The sequence below is a fragment of the Bos indicus genome, chromosome 10 (assembly GCF_029378745.1).
Source record: "Bos indicus isolate NIAB-ARS_2022 breed Sahiwal x Tharparkar chromosome 10, NIAB-ARS_B.indTharparkar_mat_pri_1.0, whole genome shotgun sequence".
Lineage (NCBI taxonomy): Eukaryota > Metazoa > Chordata > Mammalia > Artiodactyla > Bovidae > Bos > Bos indicus.
Window position 1 is genome coordinate 84,070,032 of NC_091769.1, and position 25,182 is coordinate 84,095,213.

At 47.3% G+C, this 25,182-nt stretch overlaps 1 protein-coding gene across 2 annotated transcripts in view; it reads right to left on the reverse strand.

Annotated features, from left to right (window-relative positions):
- The window catches only part of DPF3 (double PHD fingers 3), a 283,551-nt gene that overhangs the window by 133,444 nt on the left and 124,925 nt on the right, over positions 1-25,182 (reverse strand). For both annotated transcript variants that reach the window (XR_011568988.1, XM_019969164.2), the window contains exon 3: positions 14,059-14,166. Coding sequence is in view for 1 of the 2 variants with exons in the window: in XM_019969164.2 (XP_019824723.1) it covers positions 14,059-14,166 (108 nt within the window). In the remaining variant the exon portion in view is untranslated. The remainder of the gene's footprint in view (positions 1-14,058; positions 14,167-25,182) is intronic.

The window sequence follows — 25,182 nt, forward strand, 5'->3', positions numbered from 1 at the left end:
GGGCAGCAGAGGGTACACTCCCGGCCTCTGGACCACAGGAGGTCCCAGCATGAAGGCGAAATAAAGTAACAGGTCCAAGCTCTTGCACAATGCATGTCCTAGACACGCTCCCTACGCAGCCCGTAGGGACATCATTGATTCAGTTTTATTCTAATACAGTTCATCTGGATATAGGGTTTAATAATTTTTAAAAAGCATATTCATTTTGATCCTCAAGCAAATTTGGGGACCACATAACCTGACAGGAGCCATCAAACACTTAACACTAAAAGAAAATGGTCTAAAACACACACACATAATTCATCTTTAAATTAGCCTGATTTTATACACATGGATATAAACCCACGGATCGTTACTCTCTCCAGAGCGGCAGCAGCTGTCACCCAAGCCAGCCGCCTCTCCGGGCCCCCATAGGCAGCTTTGCCTCCACTTCTAATTGGGAACAGAGATACTCCTTGGGTGACTTCCAGCACGATCCATCACACCAGAGACAGCTTCTGTGCAAACCGAAGCAAATCGGTTTCCAAATAAGAAAAAACCTCTTAGACAAACAAGGATTGAAGCATAGAAGTCTTTTTAAAAAAGAAAAAGAAAGAAAAGCACAAATAAAAGCAAAACAAAACAAAAAAAATCACCAGTGAAGAGCAGTGACTTCTCTCCAGGGCTGTGGATGGACCAGCCATCCTCTCGGGTAAAGATCAAAGCCGCAGACTTTTGACATAGGTGCCCCAAGCCTGCCACCCAATGCACCAAATGCAAGGCTTCCACTGGGTTGTTGGAGCCACTGAGCTCATTAACAGGATGCAGGCAAGACAAACCCGAAAGTGCAACATGGGAGTACAGTGAGTAATTAAATCCCAGGTCATTTAAAAATGCTAACGCTCAGATGTCATGGACTCATGGAGCCTCTGACTCCTCGTGCATTTTTTTTTTTGGCTCAGGATGGAGGACTGGGAACCTCCAAGTCATATATGGATTATAATAAAATATGCCATATAAAAAAACAGATTAAGACAGTTCTTCTTTGGGGAAATATACAAAGAGGGGAGCTGTCTGTTAGCTGTCGAGTTTGCAAGAGATACCATCTTTGGGGAGGCTGTGCTCTGCCGACAGACAGGCTGCCCCAAGGGAAATCGTGGTGAAACACCCCGACAAGCCACATCCATCCGTCCATCCATCACGGGCTCTCTCTGACGCAGGAGCCTGGAGATAGAGCCATGGTGCAAAGGAGGGAGAAATCCCACAGACAATGGCAGACAGTCCTCCTGCTGCATCATGAGCGCTCAGATTTTTTTTCCCCCACCTGACTCGTTTTTTTAAAAAATACAAACGTGCAGTCTTCTATTCTGGTTGCTTATTATTTTGAGGAGTTAAGGTCATCACATTTCCTTGGATTTATACAAGGAGCAAAATGCTTAAGAGTCATTATTTCATTTATGCCCACCAGACTCTCAGGCTCACAGGGAAGGAGGAGGAGGGGATTGCTATCACTCACCCCATGGGGGAGGAGACTGGAGGGGACTGAAGCCCTGATTTCCTGAGATGGTGGCGGGCCCCCGGAATCCATCTGCTCATTCCTTAGGGGTGCCATTTTCTTGGCTGCATTTGACTCCCTGCTTTGTGATTCATAAAGCTCAAAATAGATGAGGTTCACAATGAGGACCCATCACCCAGGCTGCACCCTGCAGGTCCTTGTTACCACTTGTTTTAGAAGCCCAGGATATCCACACCACAGGAGGACTGATCATGCCCCCCAGAAGGCCTGTGGTGCCCACCCTCTGCTCTGCCAACCCCCTCACCCCTTGCCAACACGCAAGGATGGGCCCCTGGAAGCAGCACCCAGAGGTTGGCACCACAGATAAGCAATCTCCCACCTCTGAGACACAGGAAAACACCCACGCTGTTGAAGGAAGCTCACCACTCTGCTGGTTAGTGGACGAACCAAGTTGATAGAACTTAGCGGGAAGGTGCGGAGAAGGCAATGGCACCCCACTCCAGTACTCTTGCCTGGACAAACCCATGGACAGAGGAGCCTGGTGGGCTGAAGTCCACGGGGTCACTGAGTCGGGCACGACTGAGCAACTTCACTTTCATGCATTGGAGAAGGAAATGGCTACCCACTCCGGTATTCTTGGCCTGGAGAATCCCAGGGACGGGGAGCCTGATGGGCTGCCGTATATGGGGTCGCATAGAGTCGGACACGACTGAAGTGACTTAGCAGCAGCAGCAGCAGTGGGAAGGTGAGGGAGGGGAAGGACAGCAGGACTGGATGGAGTGATGAAATGGTTCAAGGGAATACGGATCACTGGAAGGTGCAAGAATACCAATCACTGTCTGGGGTGAAATCTCAGGTCTCGTACCCTCACAGCGCACTTGGCCTTGCTCTCCTCATCTGCAGAACACAGTCCACTTCCCAGTGTTGTTATGGGGCCAGATGAGATCACAGACATAGAGGGTCTGCACAGGGAGATGCTCGGTTCATGAGAGCCCCTCTTTTTCACCTCCTAAAGTCTTCCTCTCCTTGCACTTATAAGCAAAACTCCTCCCCTTCTAACACACTCAGACCATCAGATGTGGTGAGACACAGCTACCCCCACCTGGACATGGGCCCAGGGGGAGTGGAAGCAAAGAAGCCAAGTATGGAGCAGAGGACAGAGGAGGCTGAGGGTGGGACTCAGCTCGGAGCTGAGATGCTGCTCCAATTTTGGGGTGGAGTGCGAAAGGGGGATGCATCCAGAAGATTTGGAGGTCACAGCAGAACCACATAGACGAGACTGTGGTTCACTTGACAAGTAATTATTGAGCATTTACTGTGTACCAGGCTCTGTTCTAGGTGCTGAGGACACAGCTATGAACAAGAGACAGAGATTCTTGCCCTCATAGAAGTTATATTCTAGTGGCATAGAAACAAGACAGAAAATAAACAAGCAAGACCCATAGAATGGCAGATAGTAATCATCGTTTTGGAGATAAACAAAGAGGGGGTGGGACATCAGGAGTGATAGGAGGGTGGGTCCACATTTACATGTGGTCTGGAAAGCACTAACCTGAAGGAGCAGGGAGGGGGCCACACTGCTCATAGGGAAAGGATGTTCTAGGCAAAGGAGCTAGCACAAAAAGGCTCTGAATCTGGGGTCTGTCTGCCCAGAGCACAGTGAGCCGGGGGGGAGAGCAGGAGCCGTTCAGAGAGTGCTGGGGCCTTGAAGGGCTGTGTAGGCCTCTGCAAGAATGCTTACTCCCTTGGACTGCAAGGGGATCAAACCAATCAATCCTAAAGGAAATCAACCCTGAATATTCATTGGAAGGACTGACGCTGAAGCACCAGTACTTTGGCCACCTGATGCGAAGAGCCGACTCATTGGAAACGACTCTGATGCTGGGAAAGATTGAAGGCAGGAAGAGAAGGGGACGACAGAGGATAAGATGGTTGGATGGCATCACTGAGTCAATGGACATGAGTTTGAGCAAACTCCAGGAGAGAGTGAAAGACAGGGAAGCCTGGCATGCTGCAGTCCATGGCATCACAAAGAGTCAGACACGACTGAGCAACTGAACAACAGATTCTGAAGACACCGGCAGTTTCGAGCAAAGGGTGACAATATGATGTATATGTCTCAATAGGAACATTCTGAAATTAACTGAAGGAAGGTAGACGTGAGGGGACCACCAATGAGCCAGTGCTTAGGAAAGGGCCCTGTCCTCATGATGCCTACATCTTGGTGGCTAGATACATCCAGAGGGCAGTCCCCTGACCCCTGAGCAGGGAACATCCCCACACAGTGAATCAGGATAGAGGCTAGGTGTGGGGAATGGGTGCCCAGTGCCAAGGGGCAAAGGAATGAAGCCACACCAAGGCAAGTCCACAGAGGAGAGGTTCTCGGAGAAGGCAGATTGGCCTAGGCCAAGGGCAGGAGAAAAGACCCAGCCAGTCAGGCCCAACCTAGCACCATGGGATGACAGGTGTTTGTAAAACAGAGAGGAAGCCTTCCAAGTTTATCTCTGTGCTCCCTGCAGCGGATGCCAGAGGACCGAGTCCTGGGACACAGGGGTGAACTTGGGCAAGCTGTGGTTCTGGGAAAGGCAGATCCCATAGCCAGATGCCAGGTCTTCTCAGGACAGAAGGTGCTAGCCTTGGGCTTTTAAAGACTGTAAGGCAGAATGTGTTCCCATTCTGGCCACATGGCACACACTCTGCCAGCTGGGCGGTGAGCTGCCTGCAGTGAGCACGCACTGGGGACAGGAACAGCATCAGCTGAGGTCCCCTCAGCCCACCCAGCAGCGCTACGTGGGGGTAGCATCAGCGGTGCCTCTTCACATCTGCCGAGCCCTCCAGCCCCACCTTCCAGCGGGACTCTTGGAAAAATCCCAGCAAACAAGCAGAGCAGCTGCCACGATACACATTTCACAGATGGAGAATCAAGGCCAGAGTGGTTAGGTGACAGCTCAAAATCACACAGCCAGGGGTGGAAGGATCGGTACTTGAATGCTGGTCTTGTGATTCCTGTTGGAGGCCTTTTCTCCTGCAGAGCACAGCTGTTCGACATACTGAAGGCCCCTCTGTGAGCTCAAACCAAAGATAGGCAAGATGGTAAAGCCGGGACAGAACCTCCCCACCACTGCCCAGGCCAGTCTGGGCAGTGGACGGGAAGGCCAGGTCAGCTCTAAAGGCTCCCCTTCACCCGCTCGAGCTCCCTCCTCTGTGCAAGGGGCATGATGAGAACCAAGCCACATTCTTCAAGCTCAAGATCAGAGACCAGGAGGCCCTTTTCTTTCCTTCATCCTTTTAATAAATCTTTGCTGTCCACCTACTATGTGCCAAGTCAGGTACTGGCTGTTGGGGATACAGATGAAGTACTGAATGGGCCTCTGAACTCAAACCGTGCACCTTCCAGGAGGGAGAGATACAAGAGCACAGGCCCTGGTGTAACAGGGCGACAGTCTCACAAGCTGTGTTCTAAACGTGGGACCGCCAAGCCCAACTGCAAAATCCAGTCGTGCAATCCCGGCAGCCACTATGCACACAGCCCGGCCGACTCCCAGCGGCTGCCCAATTCCTGGGCCAGCCCCGGCTCCCAGAGCCCTACAGGTCAGTGCCAGAGTCCCAGGCCCCTTTCCCCAGACCTGGCGCCTGTCCCCAGGCTACCAGGAGGGCACGAAGTGGGGGCTGGAGGGGCCTGCCCACCTCTCTCCGGCTCACGAGGCCAACAAGAGCTGAAGAAGCTGCTGTTGCCGGCCTCCAGAATGGATGGCTGCAGCTCTTGACACTGCAGGAAAGAGATAAATGACTGGTCATTTCCCCCGATGCACTTGAAGGCATCCATTCTCTCGGCCGTACCACGCTCAGGCAACCCCCCGCACAGGGACAGATAAGCACTGACAGATGGGGTGGGGAGCCCAGCGTCCTTCCCCCTGCGGAAGGACACAGCCGGACCCCTCTGCAGACCGGGAGAAGGTCACGCTGTCCGTTGGCTCACACCTGGCTGGGGGCTCTACGGGTCCTTCCCCTGCGTGCCCCCATCTCGCCCACCGCCCTCCCACCCTCCACCGGCTCATCCCTGTGAGGAGGAGAGGGGGAGGTGGGGGTGGGGTGGGGGGCCAGAGGGAGCCAGCTGACAGGCTCATCAATCTCAGGCTACATGCTTGGCACATCGGCGTTCCGTAAGTTGTTCCCGGGCTGGGAGGGTGCCGGAGGAGTCGGAGGGACTGTCTCGAGGAGAAGAGAAATCGAGCCGAACATCAGAGAGCAAATGGTGGAAGAAGCCCGGAGACTATTAAAATGTGGGCCATGTACAAAAGCAGTAGGGAACTAATTAAGATGCAGGATTTTCAAAAGCTGGGGAAGTTGGCCACGGCCCGCTCCCATCTGTAGAGTTCTGGCAGTTCAGTGCGGCAGGGACAGCACCCTAGGCGGGCGAAGCAGGCTGCTCCATCACTGCCCCCGCAGGCAGGACTCAGGCCTGGACTGTCCCCTTAGGAGGCACCCCCACGAGGGTCCCTGAGACTTGCTTGGTGGCCGGCTGTGGCACACACTGCTTTGGGCCGTACCTTCAACTACCATCCCCCAAGGGTCTCTGCCGGACCATTCATGTTCCCTCAATAACATGTGGGGGAGGTGGTGATTATCCTGGTCAATCATGCCCAGTCATTGAACAGCAGCCAAAAAAAAAAAAAAAACCCCAAGAGAAAGAACCAGAACCCTATTCCTGGCTGCCTTCCTTCCCATCACCCTTGGAATCTGCAAGAGATATGCTGGTCCCCAAGGGTCCTGGAGCAGAAGGAGACTGGCAAGTCCTCGGGTACATTCCAGGAGCCCTACTGAGACCCCAGGGTGGATATGCCTGTTGAGTCCCAGAGCAACATGGCGCCAGTTCCAACAGGTTCCCCACAGGTTCCTTTCCTTGGCTTCACCACAGGTGCCCCTTGGGAAATTCACTGCCTAATTCCTTGCCACAGTGTCCCAACCTCTAAAACAAAGCCTGTCCTAGACCACGAGGACCTAAAGGTCTGGAACGAGAAGATGCTAAACTGATCTAAGCAAACTATCTGAGCATTTAACCCAGAAGGACACAAGTTTGCTCCCAGCCCTTTTTCCTTATTCAAAAATAAAGTGAAGTTAAAGGCTCTTTCTCAATCAGCTGGCTTTTGCCCAACATCTGCCCCACTCTTCAGGGCCTTCTGATGGATATTTACTATCCACCTTTCTCTCTTGCCAGCTCAGCTTCCCCTTTGCAAGGACAGAGCTCCATTCCTGGGGGCAATGGTCCAGGGGAGGCCCCTCCCCGGCACCAGGCCCCTGCCTGTCTTCACATTGCCTGAGCTGCGATGGCTGCGCCATTAAACACCTTGCATTTGCCCCTGCAGCCAAACGCAAGATGCAGAGAACACTGAACTCCATTGTCAGTCAGCGGAGAGAAATAATGCTGTGTGTGTTGTACTTCAGACGCCCAGGCAAGTAGGAGGTTGCAAGGTGTTTATTCAAGACTGATTGGAGGGATGATGCTAGGCGTGAGAAACACATAGGTCCAGGGACGCTGAGAATGCTTTCAAATTCCAAAGAGTTCGCCCCAGCTCTCAGCCTCATTCCACCCCCACACAGACACATTTTTATTTTCAGCAAGTAGTAAAGAAACATGGGCAGGATGGCATATTCACAGTGAGGGAGATGGGAAGAGGACAGCAGGCCTGGGGAGTACTCCATCAGCGTATAATTTAGCCCAAGAACAAATGACTTCACAACAGCCACCATCGGCTCCCAACTCCCCACTCCCCACCCTGCGATGTCACGGATGAGCTTTGGGCTGTGTGGGGCTGAACCAGAAGTGGATGGTTCTGCAACCCTGGCTGAGATCTGCTCCGAAGTCCCTCAAATTTCCTGGGTGGATCCCCCGCCCCTTATCCTGACCTGGTTTCCTGACAAAACTCTTAGCTCTGAAGACCTGGGGTCAAGGACAACTCTAAGCCACATTCCACCTTGGCCTTTTTTTTTAGCTGAAAGCTGCCCACCGCTGGCTGGACTCAGGCAGGATCACAAAGGAAGACAGGAGGGACAATCCGGGTGCTGGCATGATAAATTGCTTGTGGCAGCTCCTTACCAGTCATGGAAAGGTCTGAGATGGAAGGAAACTCATGCTTTGAGACAATTCCGCTCCAGGCCAATGCCCCATCTCTCACAAATCAGGGGAACTCTTTGTCTCTCTCTCCCCAGAGGACTCGACAGGCTGATGGTGGAGCCCAAGGGAGGCTCCAAGAATCACAGACATAACTGCATCCCTAGAGCCTGTCGAGCGGAACTCAGGAGAACCCACACCAGGAGGCTGGGAGGGAAGACAGAGGAAAGGATGGGCAGCCATGGGGACTGGGTGGCGGAAGGGTGCCAAGGGTGGTTGGGTCACTCATTCCTTTTTTTCCAACATAAACTCCATCTTCCAGTTTCCACAAATTTAAAGAGATTCAGCCCAGGATGGACAAATTGATTATCAGTTTTCACCAAGGTTTGCCCAAAGAGGACTATACATAATGTTGGGCAATTTGCTTTTTTCTTTCCACTAAACTATATAGCTTGGATGTCTTTCCATTTTTTTCTCCTACTCATTCTCTTAAAGGACAAAATACTATTCTATTTTACGAATGTATTCTATGGTTAACTAGTCCCCTGCCAAAAGACCTACTAGTTGCTTCTATTCTCTGTTTGCCGCTGCTGTTACAAACAATGCCACAATGGACAACCTTACCCACTGGGAGTCCATATTTATTTATAAGATAAAATTCTCTAGCCACAGAATTTGTAGGTCAAAGGGCAGGTGATTTTTAAATACTGACAGGCACTGCGCATGAACCTTCAGACAGGTTAGACCCAGCTCCACTTCTGCGTGTAAAAGAGAGCAGATCCCTAGCTCCTCATCTGTTCCCTTCAACTGCCCCCCATTCCCAGGGAGGTCTGCCTCCATTCACCCAGTTGACTGCCTCCACCTACTAGAAATTTGCAGCAAATTCCCCCAGGAACTCTGGGTTCAGTGGTTCTACCCCGAGTCACACTCGAAAGTACAGACCAAAAAAAAAAAAACAAACCCAGCTCTCTTTGAGACCAAATCAAATGGAATAAAAATAAGAAAGAGTCATTTTGAAATATTGTCCAAGTCGATTCTGTGCTTTGGGAGGACATCCCCCCCCCACTCCCCGCCGCCATAAAAGGGGAGAGGTCCTCTCAGCTGAGGACTGTGTATTTTATAAATGACGATGGCAGAGCCTCTCAGAGGTGGCATGTGTTACCTACGCAGGGACACCTGCCAAGGGTACAGAAGAGAGCTGAGATCCAGAATGTGCCTCGTAACCCACCAGAAGGGGCATCATTTATAAATGTCTGCCCAGCCAGGGGATCTTTTTCTACTTTTACACAAAGGTGCCATATGGGTGAGCTGAGGCTCTGGGTGAAGGACCTTTTCTGAAATGTTGGCTTGTGTGAAAAATTCAAAGGCAAACGTGTGAAGCCTCCAGGAAGAGGGTGGTACATTTTTTTTTTTGGTCATGCTGCTTCATGTTCTCTGGATAGGCCCTGACGCTTTGAGGTTCAAGCCTGAGGCTCCTTATCTCTGACTCTCAGATGCTCCCCTGGCATCTTTACTCAAACCTATAGCCGCAGGCTGGTGAGGTGGTACACATCCTGAGAGCCAGGCCTGCCCCGGTGGTACACAATCAGAACCGGATACAGAAATGACTGACATTTGGCCCAAGGTCTTGGGGGTTTTATTTTTGTTTTTAGCAGGCTTAAGAGTAGGTCTGATTACCCAGAGAGGGAACAAATTCACCTGAGATGGATCTCTTGTCATTTGCAAAGTTGTTGATTCCAGCCCTGGATTGTTGAGTTTCTCAACACTTAGGTGCAGGTATGGGGGAGCCATTCTGCCTTGGGCGGGCCTGACTTGCCTGGGGTCTTCTGCCACCTGAGGATATGATTACACCTCTGAGGGCTCATCCTCAACCAGGCTGGTGCTCATCCTTGCAGAGAGGGTCCTCCCCCGGGACCCTGGCCATCTCTGAGCAGCCACCTTGGCGTCTACTCCAAGCGTGAGGACTGAGCCCCAGGAAACCTCTCGAAGATCACAGATACAGACATGGTACTGCCGGGCACGTGGCAACAGGCCACCGCCCTAGGGGCCTTCCTTTTCCTTTCCCTAGACCCAAGGATGGGGCAAGTCCAAAGTCAGTCGTGACCCCAGCTGCTCTACGTTCAGCTTCCTGGAGACCCACGTGCCTGAGTACATGTCTGTAGCCAGAAGGACCAGACACTGCTAACGTAGCTTCTTGCCTCAGTCCCACCAACAATGAGACTCTAAGTCCTCAGATATATGAGCAGCATAGTAGATGCTCCTTGGCTTTGCCAGAAACCTGACTTCCCTGACTTATAAAATGGGCTTATAACACTTTTACCTCTCCCTTCCCTCTCTCCCTCCAGGGCTATGGTTAAAGACCAAAGGAAGTGGCAAATGATAAATGAAAACATTTTGTGTGTGTGGGTGCTAGTCGCCCAGTTGTGTCTGACTCTTTGCAACCCAGTGAACTTTAACCCACCAGGCTTCTCTGTCCATGGAATCCTCCAGGCAAGGATACTGGAGTGGGTTGCCATTTCCTTCTCCAGGGGATCTTCCCAACCCAGGGGTCAAACCCGGGCCTCCTGTATCGGCAGGCAGATTCTTTACCATCTGAGTCACCAGTGTATTGTTCAGACACTGGCTACAACGATGATTCGACCAGAGCGCTCCATCCGCAGGTGGCTCTGATGGGTGGAGTGAATGTAAACCCAGTCAGCTAATCAGTCCTTCCAGGGATTTCTCCAATACAGATATTGAAGGAGACTGCCTTTCTGCCAGCTGTGTTGAGTGCTGAGTCTGGGCTGCTAAGTGGCCACCTTGCATTCCCCATGAGGAGAAGACAGTGTTAGAGGTGGAAAGAGACACACAGAGCCCCCACTACAACATCTGAGCCCCTGGATGAAGCTGTGCCTGAAGCCCAAATCCACTCTGGGATTCACTGTTATGTCAACCACTTCCCATTTTTTGCTTAGGCAGATTCAACTTGAATGTCTGGTATTTATGACTGAAGGAATTTCAACTATCTCTTGGATGCATTTTAATAATTAATATATTAGTTTTCTAATCATAAAATAAAGTTTTTAAAGGAAAAATCTTGATAACTTTTAAGTTAGTACACCTATCAGCAACATGAGGAAGCAGAAGAAGCACTGAACAGAGAAATCAAGCAACCTGGATTCTCTGCTGCTTCCCATGAGAATTGCTGTGTAAGTTTGAGCAAATCTCCCAACTTGTCTGAAAGTGAAAGTCACTCATTCATGCCAGCTTTTTGCAGCCCCATAGACTATACAGTCCGTGGAATTCTCCAGGCCAGAATACTGGAGTAGGTAGCCTTTCGCTTCTCCAGGGGAGCTCCCCAACCCAGGGATCGAACTCAGGTCTCCCGTATTGCAGGTGGATTCTTTACCAGCTGAGCCACAAGGGAAGCCCAAGAACACTGGAGTGTCTGGATAAAATCCTTAAATAAAATCCTTAATAAAATAAAGAATTGGAGTTAATGATGTCTGACATGTTTACAGTGCTAAACATTTTTGATTCTATAAAAGATAATCCAATTAGTCTGATATAAAGTATTCTTAATAAAGGTTTTTTAAATAAACATTAAGAATAAAGACTTTAAAAAATAAAGACAATTTCAAATGGATGTCAAGCATTTATAATAAAATCCTTTAACAAATTACATATGAGATGCCCTTATATAGTCCATGGGATTGCAAAGAGTCAAGATAGGACTGAGCAACTAATACTTTCACTTTCACTATATACATGTAAAATATTCATTGCATCACTGCTTAAATTGGAAAAATATCCCTGGTGGCTCAGACAGTGAAGAATCCGCCTGCAGTGTGGAAGAACTGGGTTTGATCTCTGGGTTGGGAAGATCCCCTGGAGGAAGGCATGGCAACTCACTCCAGTATTCTTGCCTGGAGAATCCCCAAGGACAGAGGACCCTGGCAAGCTATAGTCCACAGGGTCACAAAGAGTTGGACATGACTGAATGACTAAGCACCTGAGAAATGAAAATTGGGAACAGTTTGGGTAGACTCCAGGAGTTGGTGATGGACAGGGAGGTCTGGCATGCTGCCATGGGGTCACAAAGAGTCGGATACGACTGAGCAACTGAACTGAACTGAACTGGTTAAATAAGTTGTAGTGCATTCATACAATGGAATATCGTGTAACTGTGGAAAAGAAATGAAGAAATTCTTTACATATTGACATGGCCAGTGCCTGAGGCACATTTTTAAGGGAAAGGGCAAAATGCAAGGTGGTTGTGCTGCATGAAAAGAGGAAGGGAAAGTCATACAGATGTAATTCCTGTGTGTGCATAACTTGTGTCTTGAAGAATCCCCGAAGACTGGTACCATTGATGCCTCTTTGGAGCCTGGGTCTTATTTTTCACTATAAAATATATCCTTTTATGTCTTTGGGATGTGACTGCATTACCTACTCAGTTTTTTTAAATTTTTAATTGAAAGGGTAAGAAATGGCAAATACTATTACATATTGCTTGTTTGATCCTCATGAGGAAGCTGCAAGGCTGGCTAGGAATCCCAAGTACCACTGTGCTATTTACAGAGGCAGAAATACACCCAGAGGGTTCACATACTCCAACACAGAGACACCAGCGACAGACACCCGAATAGTCCCCTCACTCAAGTCTACACAGCCGACGGGCATGGGCTCACCCTCTCACTATAGCACCTACTGCAAAGCTCTGCTTAGGGTGGAATTAAAATGGGTCCAGGTAAGGCTCAAGTCAGGGATTACCTCTTCACTCATCAGACCACTTCCAGATCTGGAACAAGAGAGGAGGGAGCCAACACCTCCAAAATAAATTGTTCATATTGATAATTGTTTAATAAAGGCATGTAGATGGTATGGAGTCATGCCATCCTGACTTGTGGTCCAACCACCTGTACATCTTCAAACCTCAACATGTGTTCTAAGGACGCAGTCCTTGGGATTGGATAAAATGCAAATTCTAACTCAGCAGGTCTGGGGTGAGGACCAAAGGCTCCCAAGTGATGCCTATCCTGATAGTCAAGACCATACTTGGCGTGTAATTCTAGAACCATACCAGCTGACATGGTCACCACTAGCCACGTGTGGCAGTCAAGCTCTGAATGCAGCTAGCTTACAATGAAATGTGTTAAAAGTTTAAGATACACACTGGAATTAAAAAACTATACCAAAAAAAGAAAAATATCTCATTCCTAATTTTTATCCTGATAATATGCTGAAATAATATTATTAAGTTAAACAGAATCTATTGTTTAAAATTACTGTCACCAGGTTTCTTTTTCTTTTTTTTTAATGTGGCTACTAGAAAATGTAAAAAGATACATGTGGCTCATAATCCTGCTCCAGGAGACTTGGTTCTCCTATAACCTGCATCTCAGGGAGTTTGGGACCACCTCAGTCATCACCCTGAAGTGTCTGCAAGGGTCTGTAAATGAGGCAAGGCCATTTGAGAACTTGGGTGGAGTACCTACCCCTAACAAATAAAACTTTTTCACAAGTGAAATCTGGGTTAGAGTGAGCAGCTGAAGCATGCTTATCAATGGAACTGTAAGAAAGCATCCAAATAACTGGTTTAGCAGAGATTTTTCAGGAAAAAAACGCAGCCTTGGGAGCCAGTGTGGAAAGGCAGGCGTGAGGTAACATTGCCAGACAACCACCCCTGCCAGGTCTGTGCTGTTTGGGGACAGTGGAAGGGGGCAAGTCAGCTCTGCCTTTATTCCACTTAACAGCATTCCTGAGTCACATCCCAGCTCCAGCAGCCCCCAAAGCAGAGGTTCCCTTAAAGCCAAGGACCCAGGGCCATCACTTGGCCTTGCTGCAGCCCACAAGGTCTGAAGACAGCCATCTGTTCAGAAGTGTAATAATAGACCAGTAAAGAAACTAACCAACTCTTTCTGCAGGGCCACAAAGCCATCAGTGTCACCTAGAAGCAAATCCTGAACTCAAACTCTTTTATTTCTATGTCCCAGATGGGTTCCATTTTTAGTGACTGGCCCTTCTTGTGTAAGATGCTCCATTAGTTCATTCCCAGTGAGGTGGGAGAAGGTGCATAGGGCACTGTTCTCCTCAGATCACAGTCTGGGACTAGGTTTCTTTACTTGAAACCCCAGGAAGGTATCACCCAGCCCCAGATAGCTGCAACTCCTTCAGCTCTGCTGGAAAGTCTTTCATCCTGGGCCTGTTCCCGCCCTGCACCTGCTTGCTGTCCTCTCCTGGGGTAGCAAGAGAAAGACAAAAGGAAGGGGAAGGCCTGAGACCCACCCCCCAGAGGGCGAGAAGTTTGGGGGTGTTGGGTGGGGGGCAGGTGAATGTGTTTATTTCATGAAAGCACCGTGTGGGCACATGCACTCTCTCGGAAAACTCCGCAGAGCAACTTCGTCCTTGGCCAGCCCAGCACTCCCTGCCTCTCCTGTCTCGGCCCAGCCAAGTTCCACCGGGCACTCACCAGGTTTTATTTCTAGCAGCCGCAGTTTCGGATCCTCAGGCGGGTGCAATCGTCTCTTCTTACGCCAGCAGCGGGCAGGGTATGTGTACAGCTGGCCCGGGGCAAGGCCTGTGGACAGAGAAGACATAAAGGTTAAAGGCTCCAGGCTGGATGGGGCCTTGGAAACCACCCTGTCTGACCTTCTCAATCACAGTAAGAATGAGGCCCAGAGAAGTGAAGGGGCGTGTGAAGGTCACACACCTGGTAAATGGTGGAGCCCAGGCAAAATCTAGGCCCCCTGAGCCCAGGACCCTGGGGCTCTGACTGCTCTCCATTGCTGTCTCAGTAGGCACATCCCAAAAGTGAGCCATCATTGTTACCAAAATCAGTTCTGCTCTCTTAGCCTAGGGAGAAGATCAGGAAGACCTCAAACCACAGGAGGGACTTTTCCAGATTTATCCCCATCACGGGGTTTCCAAGGCCGTGTATGTCCAGCTACTTTCCATCAACTGCCCCTCTGCCCAGGCCAAGCAGGTGCCCTTCAAGGTGGGCGGCAGGCGTCATTCTGTCTACCTGCGGACAGCCTGGATGGGGAAATATCTCAAGGAAACAGAGTCAGGCTGCCAGATCTCCTACCCGCTGGCTTCTTCCACCCACTGACAGCTGCTGGCAGCTTGCTGAAGCCGAAGGGAGTCCCTGGCAAACTCCTTCAGAATATAAGCCTTTCCTGGGAGCAGGCTCCACGCCTGCACAGCCGGCATATCTGTACATCCCTGTCTGAAGTGAAGTGAAAGTCGCTCAGTCGTGTCCAACTCTTTGCAACCCCCTGGACTATACGGTCCATGGAATTCTCCAGGCCAGAATACTGGAGCATTTCCCTTCTCCAGGGGATCTTCCCAATCCCCTGGGATCGAACCCAGGTCTCCCACATTGCAGGAGGATTACTTACCAGCCAAGCCACAAGGGAAGCCCACATCCCTGCCTGGGCTTTACCAAAAAGAAACAGGCCGGAGATCACACGGTCTCCCAACAAGAACCTCCACTTGGATTGGCCTTTGACACGAAAGCACCACACCTGTGTCGTGTGTCAGGCCAAGCACCCCTTGAGGAGCTGTCCTGCTCATCAGCCAACACTCTTGTGGCTCACGTGGCACACAGTGTGGCATCCAGAGGCCTTGGAAGAACACGGACTTCCCACACTAGACCCTGGTCTGTTCCCAGAGAAGAGGGCAGGGGATGGAGGCTAAGGGCAGAGGAACAGGGCTGAAAACTGGTTAGGTGATCTGCAGATTCAAAAGCCTGCCCGATGTACCCCCAAATAAACCAGCAAGTCAACTGACCCACCCCCACCATTAGAGAGAAAAGCCTGACATCAGAATCCCCAGAACTGGAACCGTGGATGACACAGAGAAGAATCAAATGAAACACTTGCCGAGTGAGTGAGAGAAAGAATATGTTCCAGTTCACGGAAGTCACAACTCTGTCTTCTGTAGATGAACATGGCACGTGACAACTGTTAGAGACAGGCAGCCCCCCTCCCCAACAAAAGGGGCCCTTCCTAGACCTCAGACCATGGGTGCAAAACATCAGGACCCTTTTCCCGTCTTCTGTCTTACATTTTGGGGCTTTTAAAGTTAAGAGAGGGCCTTCCCTGGAAGTCCAGTGGTTAGATTTCACTTTCCAATGGCAGGGCTTGCAGGTTCAATCCCTGGTCAGGGAGCTAAGGTTTCACATGCCTCAAAGTCAAAAAACCAAAACATGAAACAAAAATAATATGGTAACAAAGTCAATGAAGATTTTTAAAATGGTCCACATCAAAAAGTCTTTTAAAAATTAAAAATAATAAAAGCTGAGAGAAAAAATGTCTTCATTTTTGCATTTTTTAGAGAAAAACCTACAAAAGTTTCACTGTTATACCTCCATTCATTCATTTTTCATTTGTGTTGTCATCTCTACCCATACACTGGTTTGGGTCCAGAGCTGAGGTGACTACTCCAGCATTAAAGGAGACAAAATTTTGTTTTGTTTGAAAAGTGAATGAATTTATGATTCCTATAAATGGGTACATTGAGTTGGAGTCCCTTCCAGATGTTTTGGCCACTGCTGGGGCCGGTGTTCCCCAGGATCCCAGAGAAGGCCAAGTATAAGGGCTGGCCTGCTGCTCCATATCCCAGAACTTGTCCTTAAAATGCCCCCTCATCTTGGATGAGCAATTCTTAATCCAGGCTGAAGCCAAAAATCACCTGGAGAACTTACTAACACCAATGACCCAAACCATGCCAGAGCTACCCCGTCCACATGGAGGTTTGGGGGGAACTGAACACCTCTTTGTTTTAACACACTTTACAGACTGTCATACTATCTGACAAAGAAACTCTGGATGTCTAAGCACCAAAGAGTTACTACTTGGATATTCCCTCTGATGTACCAAGACCAGTCTAATCATTTTTCCAGTAGGTTCCCAAGGTTTCCTGTAGTTTTCCCAAGCCATTGTCATTAATTGCTTGCTTACTAGACTGTCATCCCCACTGGTTTAATAAGATGCAAGGTGGCAGGAGTCATGTCCATCTCAAGTATCCCCAAAGCTTAGCACAGTGCCTGGCATTCTCAACCAGAATGGTTGAGTTTCAGAAACACAGGAAGTGGATGACCCTTGGCTCCTGCTGTTTCTGACTCCAGGAGACTCCTCCACCCGCCTCCAAACCATCCAAGAGGGACCTGTTGCACTGAACACAAAACCCACCCCACCCACCCCAAGAAGGGAGTCTCTGTGCTGTAGGCTCCTTCTTGCCCCACAGGCTGCTTTCGTGGTATTTCCACTCTGACCAAAAACAGGTCCATGAAAAGGAACTGGTCCTGACCAGCACTCTCACAAAGGTCTAAGTGACCGGAGGTTGAAATCATTAGCCCTTGTCCAAGTCATCCACCCTCCTTGAGGCTGCCATCACCACACTGCCTGGTCAGCTGCCTCGGGCCACTCAGCTACAGGTCCATTCTCCCGAGGGAGTCCATTTTAGGAAGTACTTTGAATGCCCAGAAGAAGGGGCTGTCTTTATTTCCTTCTGTAACTTTCTCTGGTGGATGGAGGAGCCCCACGGTGCAGAGGATAAGCAGGAGTCCTCATACCCCCATTCGAGTCGCCTTGGGAATTTCACCATACCTCTCTGAGCCTGTCTCCTTGCTTTAGGATAAAGGTGATAATAATACCTACCTTACAAGGACTGTTGGGGGATTAGCTTATATTCAAGAAGAAGCTCTTTATAGCCATGAAGTCTCATACAGACATCAGTTCTTAATTATCAGGAGTTAGCTAACTTAAACAAGCCTGGACTCTGCCCATGTGGCCCCCATCTGGCATGACATGACTGCTCTTTGCTCCTCTAGCCACAAGGGGGGCAACGGGCTCCCCTCTGATGCCTGCTTCAACTCCTATCAACAAGCAAATGCCCCCAAGAGCTCTCTCAGGGCTCCTGCACCCTTCCTTGCCCTCCTCCCTGGGCTGACAAGTACCAGGGTGCCTTTATAGGGCAACACATTCAGCCCTGGAGTTCCACTTACACAGGGATGAGCAGAGCCCCATGAGAATTATGTTGTTTATCTCATTAGAACAGGAGGCACATAACTCAAAGCCCATGTGTCTGTGTGGTAGGATGGAGGAGGGGGTGGGGAAAAGGGAAGCACAGCTGCAGCTGGGGAAATTAACCTGAAGGAGGAAGTCTGGGGATGAGGGAAATGAGATGGATATAGAGGAGAGGAAGGCAGGAGACAAGAGGAGGTGACCAGCCTTCCCAGTAACCAAGACCCCAGCAATCCCTCCACTCACACACCCCACTGAGCAAACTGTTTTGCTATTACTTTGAGCTGCAACTCCAGGTACACTTATATACAAGTGTGAGCATGGCAGACACACACACACACATACACACACAGCCACTCAGGAACTCACCCACTGGCTGCGGGAAGAACTGGCTCCATAGGAAGATTCAGCAGGATGAGCTGGGTGCCTGCACATGTAAATTGCTTGTCACATGCATGGCCCACGTTCAGCAGGTGGATCCTGAGTGTTATGAGCCTCTCTGACAGACACAGCATGAGCCATTAAGAATTCAGAAGATGAAATGGGATGGGAACAGATTTGAAAAGAAGAATCAGAATATCTTCCTCTTCCCCAGAACAGAGCTGAGCTGTGGCAGTTCAAGCCCACCCAGAGAAGGGCTCTGCCCACAGCAGCTCAGAGAGTGGCCCGAGGTTCCCTACTCATTGCTTCACAGGACACACTGCCCCACTGTCGGTCACTGTCGATGTGACAGTTTCACCTCGTCCTTATTTGAAATCAAAATCTACCTTCCTGTTGTTTACCTATGCCAGTTTGTCGACCCTTGATCCCAAGAGTGGACAGGTGTCATGTGCATCCTGAACGCCCATCCCACCCAGCTGCTTGGGTTCGGAGGAGAGCCAGCTGAGAAAACGAAGAACCAGAGGTCAATAAGAGTAGAGGAAAGAGGCGGTGACTGCACCTGCCCGAGAGCCTGGGACTCTCCACCAAGACAGGGCGTCAGAACTGCAGAAGTCGGTATTGAAAAGGGGTCCAGCCCAATCCTTCCAAGCCAGAATAGGAGAGATTCACCAAGGCAGCTGTAGGTTGAAAACCTCCCACATAAGGAACTTGGCACTAGATCAGATCTTACTCATGTTTATTTCCCCAGGGCCCACAGATGATAGGTGCACTGTTTGTGGCTGAAGATGACAATTTGGACCAAGTCTGCAGAGCTGGAAGGATGAGTAATAAGCCCCGGTAGGGCTTGAGGGGCAGGGAAGATGTATTTCCCAAGCACTTACAGCTGCGTCACTTCTTGGTGCTCTGTCCTCCTCTCTCCTCTTGGCTTATTTAAGAGCTGCCCGGATGGCATGGACTGTCTCTTCAGTAAAGCATTCCTGAGCCATCCCAGGCCACAGTGCCTTTTCTCTTCCCTGAAAGTCTGGAGTCCTGGGTACCTGGCAGCTCAGCCAGCAGCCAGCATGGCTCTCCATCTGGCTCGCCAAACATCCCCTCCCAGCCTCCCCTCCTATTCTTGGGAGCTCCTCTCTAACATTCAAGTGCAGTGTCCCATGTGACAGGACTGCGCAGGCAAGGTAGACCTCAAATCCAGAATGCTGCCTGCTTCTTCTGGCCCAGAGATCTCCCCGAAGTCCCTCACTGGTCCCATCACACTCAAAACCTGACACAGCGGAACTTGCCTTGTGCTCCCGTGCTTACAGCTTTGCCTTCCAGTGCAGGGGCGCAGGCTCACTCCCTGGCTGGGGAGCAAAATCCCACACCCATGCCTGTGGCCAAAAAGCCAAAACATAAAACAGAAGCAAAATTGTAACAAAATCAAAAAAGTCTTTAAAAATGGTCCAGGTCAAAAAAAAAAAAAAACCTGCCACAGGACAGTAGCTAACATTTACTGAGCTCTTCATCTGTTCCAGGCTAGCACCTCACGGTCACTGCTATCTCACTGTGACAACAGCCATTCCATCGCCGGTCCATACGCAGCAGGCTTGAAACACAGAGCTCCCCTTGCCAAAACGCTCAGGAAAGGAACTCTGGCCCTCCTACCCACCCTCATCAAGCCACTTCTTGTGGAATTTATTTCTTCTTTCCTATCACATCACCAACTAAAATTGCTCATGGGGAAATGCATCTTGGTAATACAAAAACATTATAGTAGAGTATATAAAATGTGTGGAGAATCAGATACTGACTAGGACATTCTTTCTAAATTTGTCAGAAATTTTTACAGTATCAACATTATAACATGGAATGGGAGCTTAGAAGTTATTGAATCTGATTCTTACCAGACACAAGAATTGCCTCTACACTATCCCTGACTTGAGTCTCCACTCTGGCCTCTGTTTCAATAATTCTAGTCCTTACCCTTCCACGAAGCAGTCTCCTATGCTGCTGAAATATTTTATTGTTAGAAATATGTCTACCAATCTCATCCACCACTGGTGAGAATGCAAAAGGGCTCAACCCTCTGTCTGAGTTTCTGGTGTCTCAGACAGTAAACAATCCACCTGCAACGCAGGAGACCCACATTTACTCCCTGAGTGGGGAAGATCCCCTGGAGAAAGAAATAGTTACCCACTCCAGTATTCTTGCCTGGAGACTTCCATGGATAGAATATCCTGGAAGGCTACAGCCCATGGAGTCACAAACAATAGGACATGACTGAGCAACTAACACTATGAAAGAGAATTTGGCATATCTAACAAAACTGCATACATGTTGCCCTTTGACCCAGCAATTCCACTTCCAGGAATCTCTATCACAGATTCACACACAAAAATACAAAAACATGCATTCATCATGGTATATTCAATACTAGAAAAAAGGTGAAAGCAATCCAATGTCCATTATAGGGACCTGGTTGAATAAATAATGGTACAGCCTCATAATGGACTATAATGAAGTTATGGAAAGAAGTGGGGGGAGGAGATAGTGGGGGCGGGGGAGTATACACTGCAATGGAATATATCATTAAGTGAAAAATGTAAGGTAGAGAATAGTGTGCATATTATATTATCATTTCTTTAACAAATGGGGATATACACACACAGATGCATACATACTGTGTTTTTACATGGCTTTTTTTTTTAATGGAAAGATAAACCAAAAACTATTTTTTAAAGTTCCTTACAGATAGAACAAAAATAATAATAATAATAGTAACAAGAAGAAAAGAAAGTTGTCTTTTCTTAGAAAAGGAAAAGAAAATAGAAAGAGGAAAGGAACAGGATAAAAGAACAGAGATAGAAGAGGGCTAAACTCTCTCTCTGAATATACCATGCTTTGTAGATTTGACTTTAAAACCAGTAAATATTTGATATTATTACAAAGGAAAATTAAAATATAAAAGCAAACTAAGATCATGGGATCTAGTCACATCACTTCATGGCAAATAGGGGAAATATGGAAACAGTGGAAGATTTTATTTTCTTGGGCTCCAAAATCACTGAAGACAGTGACTACAGTGATGAAATTAAAAGACTCTTGCTTCCTGGAAGAAAACTATGACAAACCTAGACAGTATATTAAAAAGCAGAGACATCATTTGGCTGACAAAGGTTCATATAGTCAAAGCTATGATTTTTCCAGTAGTCACATATGGATGTAAGAATTGGATCATAAAAGGGCTGAGCACCAAAGAATTGATGCTTCTTACTATGGTGTTGGAGAAGACTCTTGAGAGTTCCTTGGACTGCAAGGAGATCAAACCAGTCAATCCTAAAGCAAATCAACCCTGAATATTCATTAGAAGGACTGATGCTGAAGCTGAAGCTCCAATCCTTTGGCCATCTGATGGGAAGTGCCTCCTCACTGGAAAAGACCCTGATGCTGGGAAAGATTGAGGGCAGGAGGAGAAGTGGGTGACAGAGGATGAAATGGTTGGATGGCATCAATGTACATGAATCTGAGCAAACTTTGGGAGATAGTGAAGGACAGGGAGGGAAGCCTGGTGTGCTGCAGTCCATGGGGTCACAAAGAGCAGGACACACCTTAGTGATTGAACAAGAAAAGCAAACATCTGCCTCTGGTTAAGATGCATATCAAGGGCCAGGTTTACCTTCCCACCTGAAGCCAAGATAGAAAAAAAATGAAACAAGATTTTTCAAGACACTGGACATCAGGCGATGAAGGACAGTGATCCTTTAGATACTGAAAATGAGCAAGGTGAGCCCTGTGATCGCCCTAGCTTACTTGCTTGAGAGTTTCCAGAGTGCAGCACATTGAGGAGGAACATGGGTAGAACTCAGCTGACTTCTTGAGTTGAAGAGAAAGAGCTGAGAGTCTGGGAAGACCAAGGTGACTAGAATTCAAGGAAAAGAATAGTAAACAGGGATTTCCCTGGTGGTCCAATGGTTAAGAACTTGCCTTCCAATGCAGAGCATGTGAATTCAATCCCTGGTTGGGGAACTAAGATTCCACATGCCAAAGAGCAACTAAGTCCATGTGCCACAGCAAAAGAAAGCCCACGTGCCACAATGCAGAGTCCATGTGCTGCCACAATGCAGAGTCCATGCGCTGCAACAAAGACCTCGTGCGGCCAAAATTTAAATAAATAAATTAACACGTTAAAAATAATTTAAAAAAAAAGAACAGCAAACACAAGAAAGCTGCTCAGAGAAAGAACTGTGGAGATACACAAAGGGTCTCCTTCAAGTATTCAGCTCAGTATTGATCACAGCATGCTTGTGAGGAACCTACTAAATGCCAAGAGAAGAACCACCTGAAAGAACATAGGTGTGCCTGGTGTGCACTAGGGGCTGGGAACAGTCTGTTCCCACCAGCACACTGGAAACGCCTCATGATTCATGGAGCACTGGGCAGGGTACAGAGAATGGTCTTGCCTTGCTAATGGGGAATTAGCCCTAGATTAAGCACTGTTCAAGTTAAAAGTAAGACAAGAAAAGATCAAACTGTTTCCAAGTAACTTGACAGTGACTCAAAACAAAGTTCCAGAATATCTATAGGAATAAAAAATATATACAGTACCCAGCAAGGTAAAATTCACAATGTTGGGCATCCAATTCAAAATTACAAGACATGTAAAGAAGCTACAAAATGGCCTACGATGAGAGGGGGAAAAAAAACAATTAAAACCAACCCAGAATTGACACTGATGTTAGAATTAGCAGAAAGACACTAAAACAGTTATTATTTATATTCCACATGTTTAAAAGCTTAAACAGTCTGTTTTAAAAGACTCAAATTTAACTTATAAAAATGAAAACTACAATGTGTGAGATTAAAAACATACCGGATGGAATTAAGGTCAGATTAGACATTAGAGAAGAAAAGATTAGAACACCTAAAAACATGGCAATTAAAAACTATCTAAAATAAAAATCCATGAGAAAATGAGAATTTTTTAAAAAAAAAGCAGAACAGCATAGTGAGACAAGTTCAAACAACCTACTATGTGTCTAATTAGCATCCCTAAAGAGAAGAGAGGGAAGAAAAAATATTTGTAGAAACAGGGCTGGATATTTTCAGTCTGATGAAAACTATAAACCTGCTGCTCCAACAGAACTAAGTATAAGAAGCATGAAAAAAACTGTAGCAATGTACATCACAGTCAAAATTGCTCAAAAACAGTGATAAAGAGAAAATATGAAAAGTAGCCAGAGAAAAGAGCTATATTACAATTAAAGGAACAAAGAGAAGGATGGTTTCTCATCAGAAACTCTGCAAGCAAGGAAGTAGTAGTTCAATCATTGTAATACTGAAAGGGAAAAAAGAAAAGTGTCAATTTAGAGACTATACCCAGCAAAAATAACTTCTAAAAAACTAAAGCAAGCTAAAGATATTTTCAGATACACAAAAGTTGAAAGAATTAATCATCAACAGGCCTAGGCTACAAGAAATGTTAAAAGAAAACTTTAGGCAGAAGAAAATTGATACTAGATCTAATTAAGGATCTACACAAAGAAATAAAGAACATTAGAAATGGCTTTTAGTATATCAGTAATCATATAAGAAGAACTAAAAAGCCTCTTGATGAAAGTGAAAGAGGAGAGTGAAAAAGTTGGCTTAAAGCTCAACATTCAAAAAATGAAGATCATGGCATCTGGTCCCATCACTTCATGGGAAATAGATGGGGAAACAGTGGAAACAGTGTCAGACTTTATTTGGGGGGACTCCAAAATCACTGCAGATGATGATTGCAGCCATGAAATTAAAAGACGCTTAGTCCTTGGAAGGAAAGTTATGACCAACCTAGATAGCATATTCAAAAGCAGAGACGTTACTTTGCCAACAAAGGTCCGTCTAGTCAAGGCTATGGTTTTTCCTGTGGTCATGTATGGATGTGAGAGTTGGACTGTGAAGAAAGCTGAGTGCCGAAGAATTGATGCTTTTGAACTGTGGTGTTGGAGAAGACTCTTGAGAGTCCCTTGGACTGCAAGCAGATCCAACCAGTCCATTCTGAAGGAGATCAACCCTGGGATTTGTTTGGAAGGAATGATGCTAAAGCTGAAACTCCAGTACTTTGGCCACCTCATGCGAAGAGTTGACTCATTGGAAAAGTCTCTGATGCTGGGAGGGATTGGGGGCAGGAGGAGAAGGGGACAATAGAGGATGAGATGGCTGGATGTCATCACCGACTCGATGGACATGAGTTTGAGTGAACTCCGTGAGTTGGTGATAGACAGGGAGGCCTGGCGTGCTGTGATTCATGGGGTAGCAAAGAATCGGACACGACTGAGTGACTGAACTGAACTGAACTGAATCATATAAGAAGTTTTTCTTATTATTCAAAATTCTTTAAAAGATGTGGACTAAACAAAATAATGACAATGTAATATGAGGTTTACACCATATATAAAAATAAAAGGTATGACAGCAATTGCACAAAGGTCAATAGTCAATACTTTTATGTTAAAGTACACTTGTATTAGTTTCCAAATGCTGCTGCTGTAAAGAATCACCACAGAGAGTCTTAAAACAATATGAATTTATTATTTTATAATTCCAGAGGTCAGAATTCCAAAATTAGTCTTACTGAATGAGCTAACATCATGGTGTGAGCAGAACTGCATCCCTCCTGGAGACTCTGAGGGAGAACCTACTTCCTTGCCTTTTCGGACTTCTAGATGCCACACTCTTTGGATGGTAGCCCCTTCCTCTGTTTCATCGCTTCAACTTCTGCTTCTGCTGTCACATCTCCTACTCTGATTCTGACCATCCTGCCCCCTCTTTTAAAGACCCTTATGATTACATTGGGCCCATTTGAATAATCTAGGATAAGCTCTCTATATCAAGTTCATTAACTTAATCACATTAACAAAGTCCTTTTTGCCATGTAAAATAACATGTTCACAGGTTCCAGGGATTAAGCTATGTGCATCTTCAGGGTAGGATAGTATTATTCTGTTTACCACCATACTATTGTAGAGTCCTTACATTATTCACCAAGCAGTGTAATATCACTTAAAGGTAAACTATAATTAGTTAAACACACATACTATAAACACCAAGCAAACAATAAAATAACAAAAGAAAGAGTTTCAGTTAATAAGCCAAAAAATGAGAGAAAATGGAGTCAAAAAATTTAATTAATCCCTGAAAGAAAATGAGAAAAAAGAACAAACAGATGGATA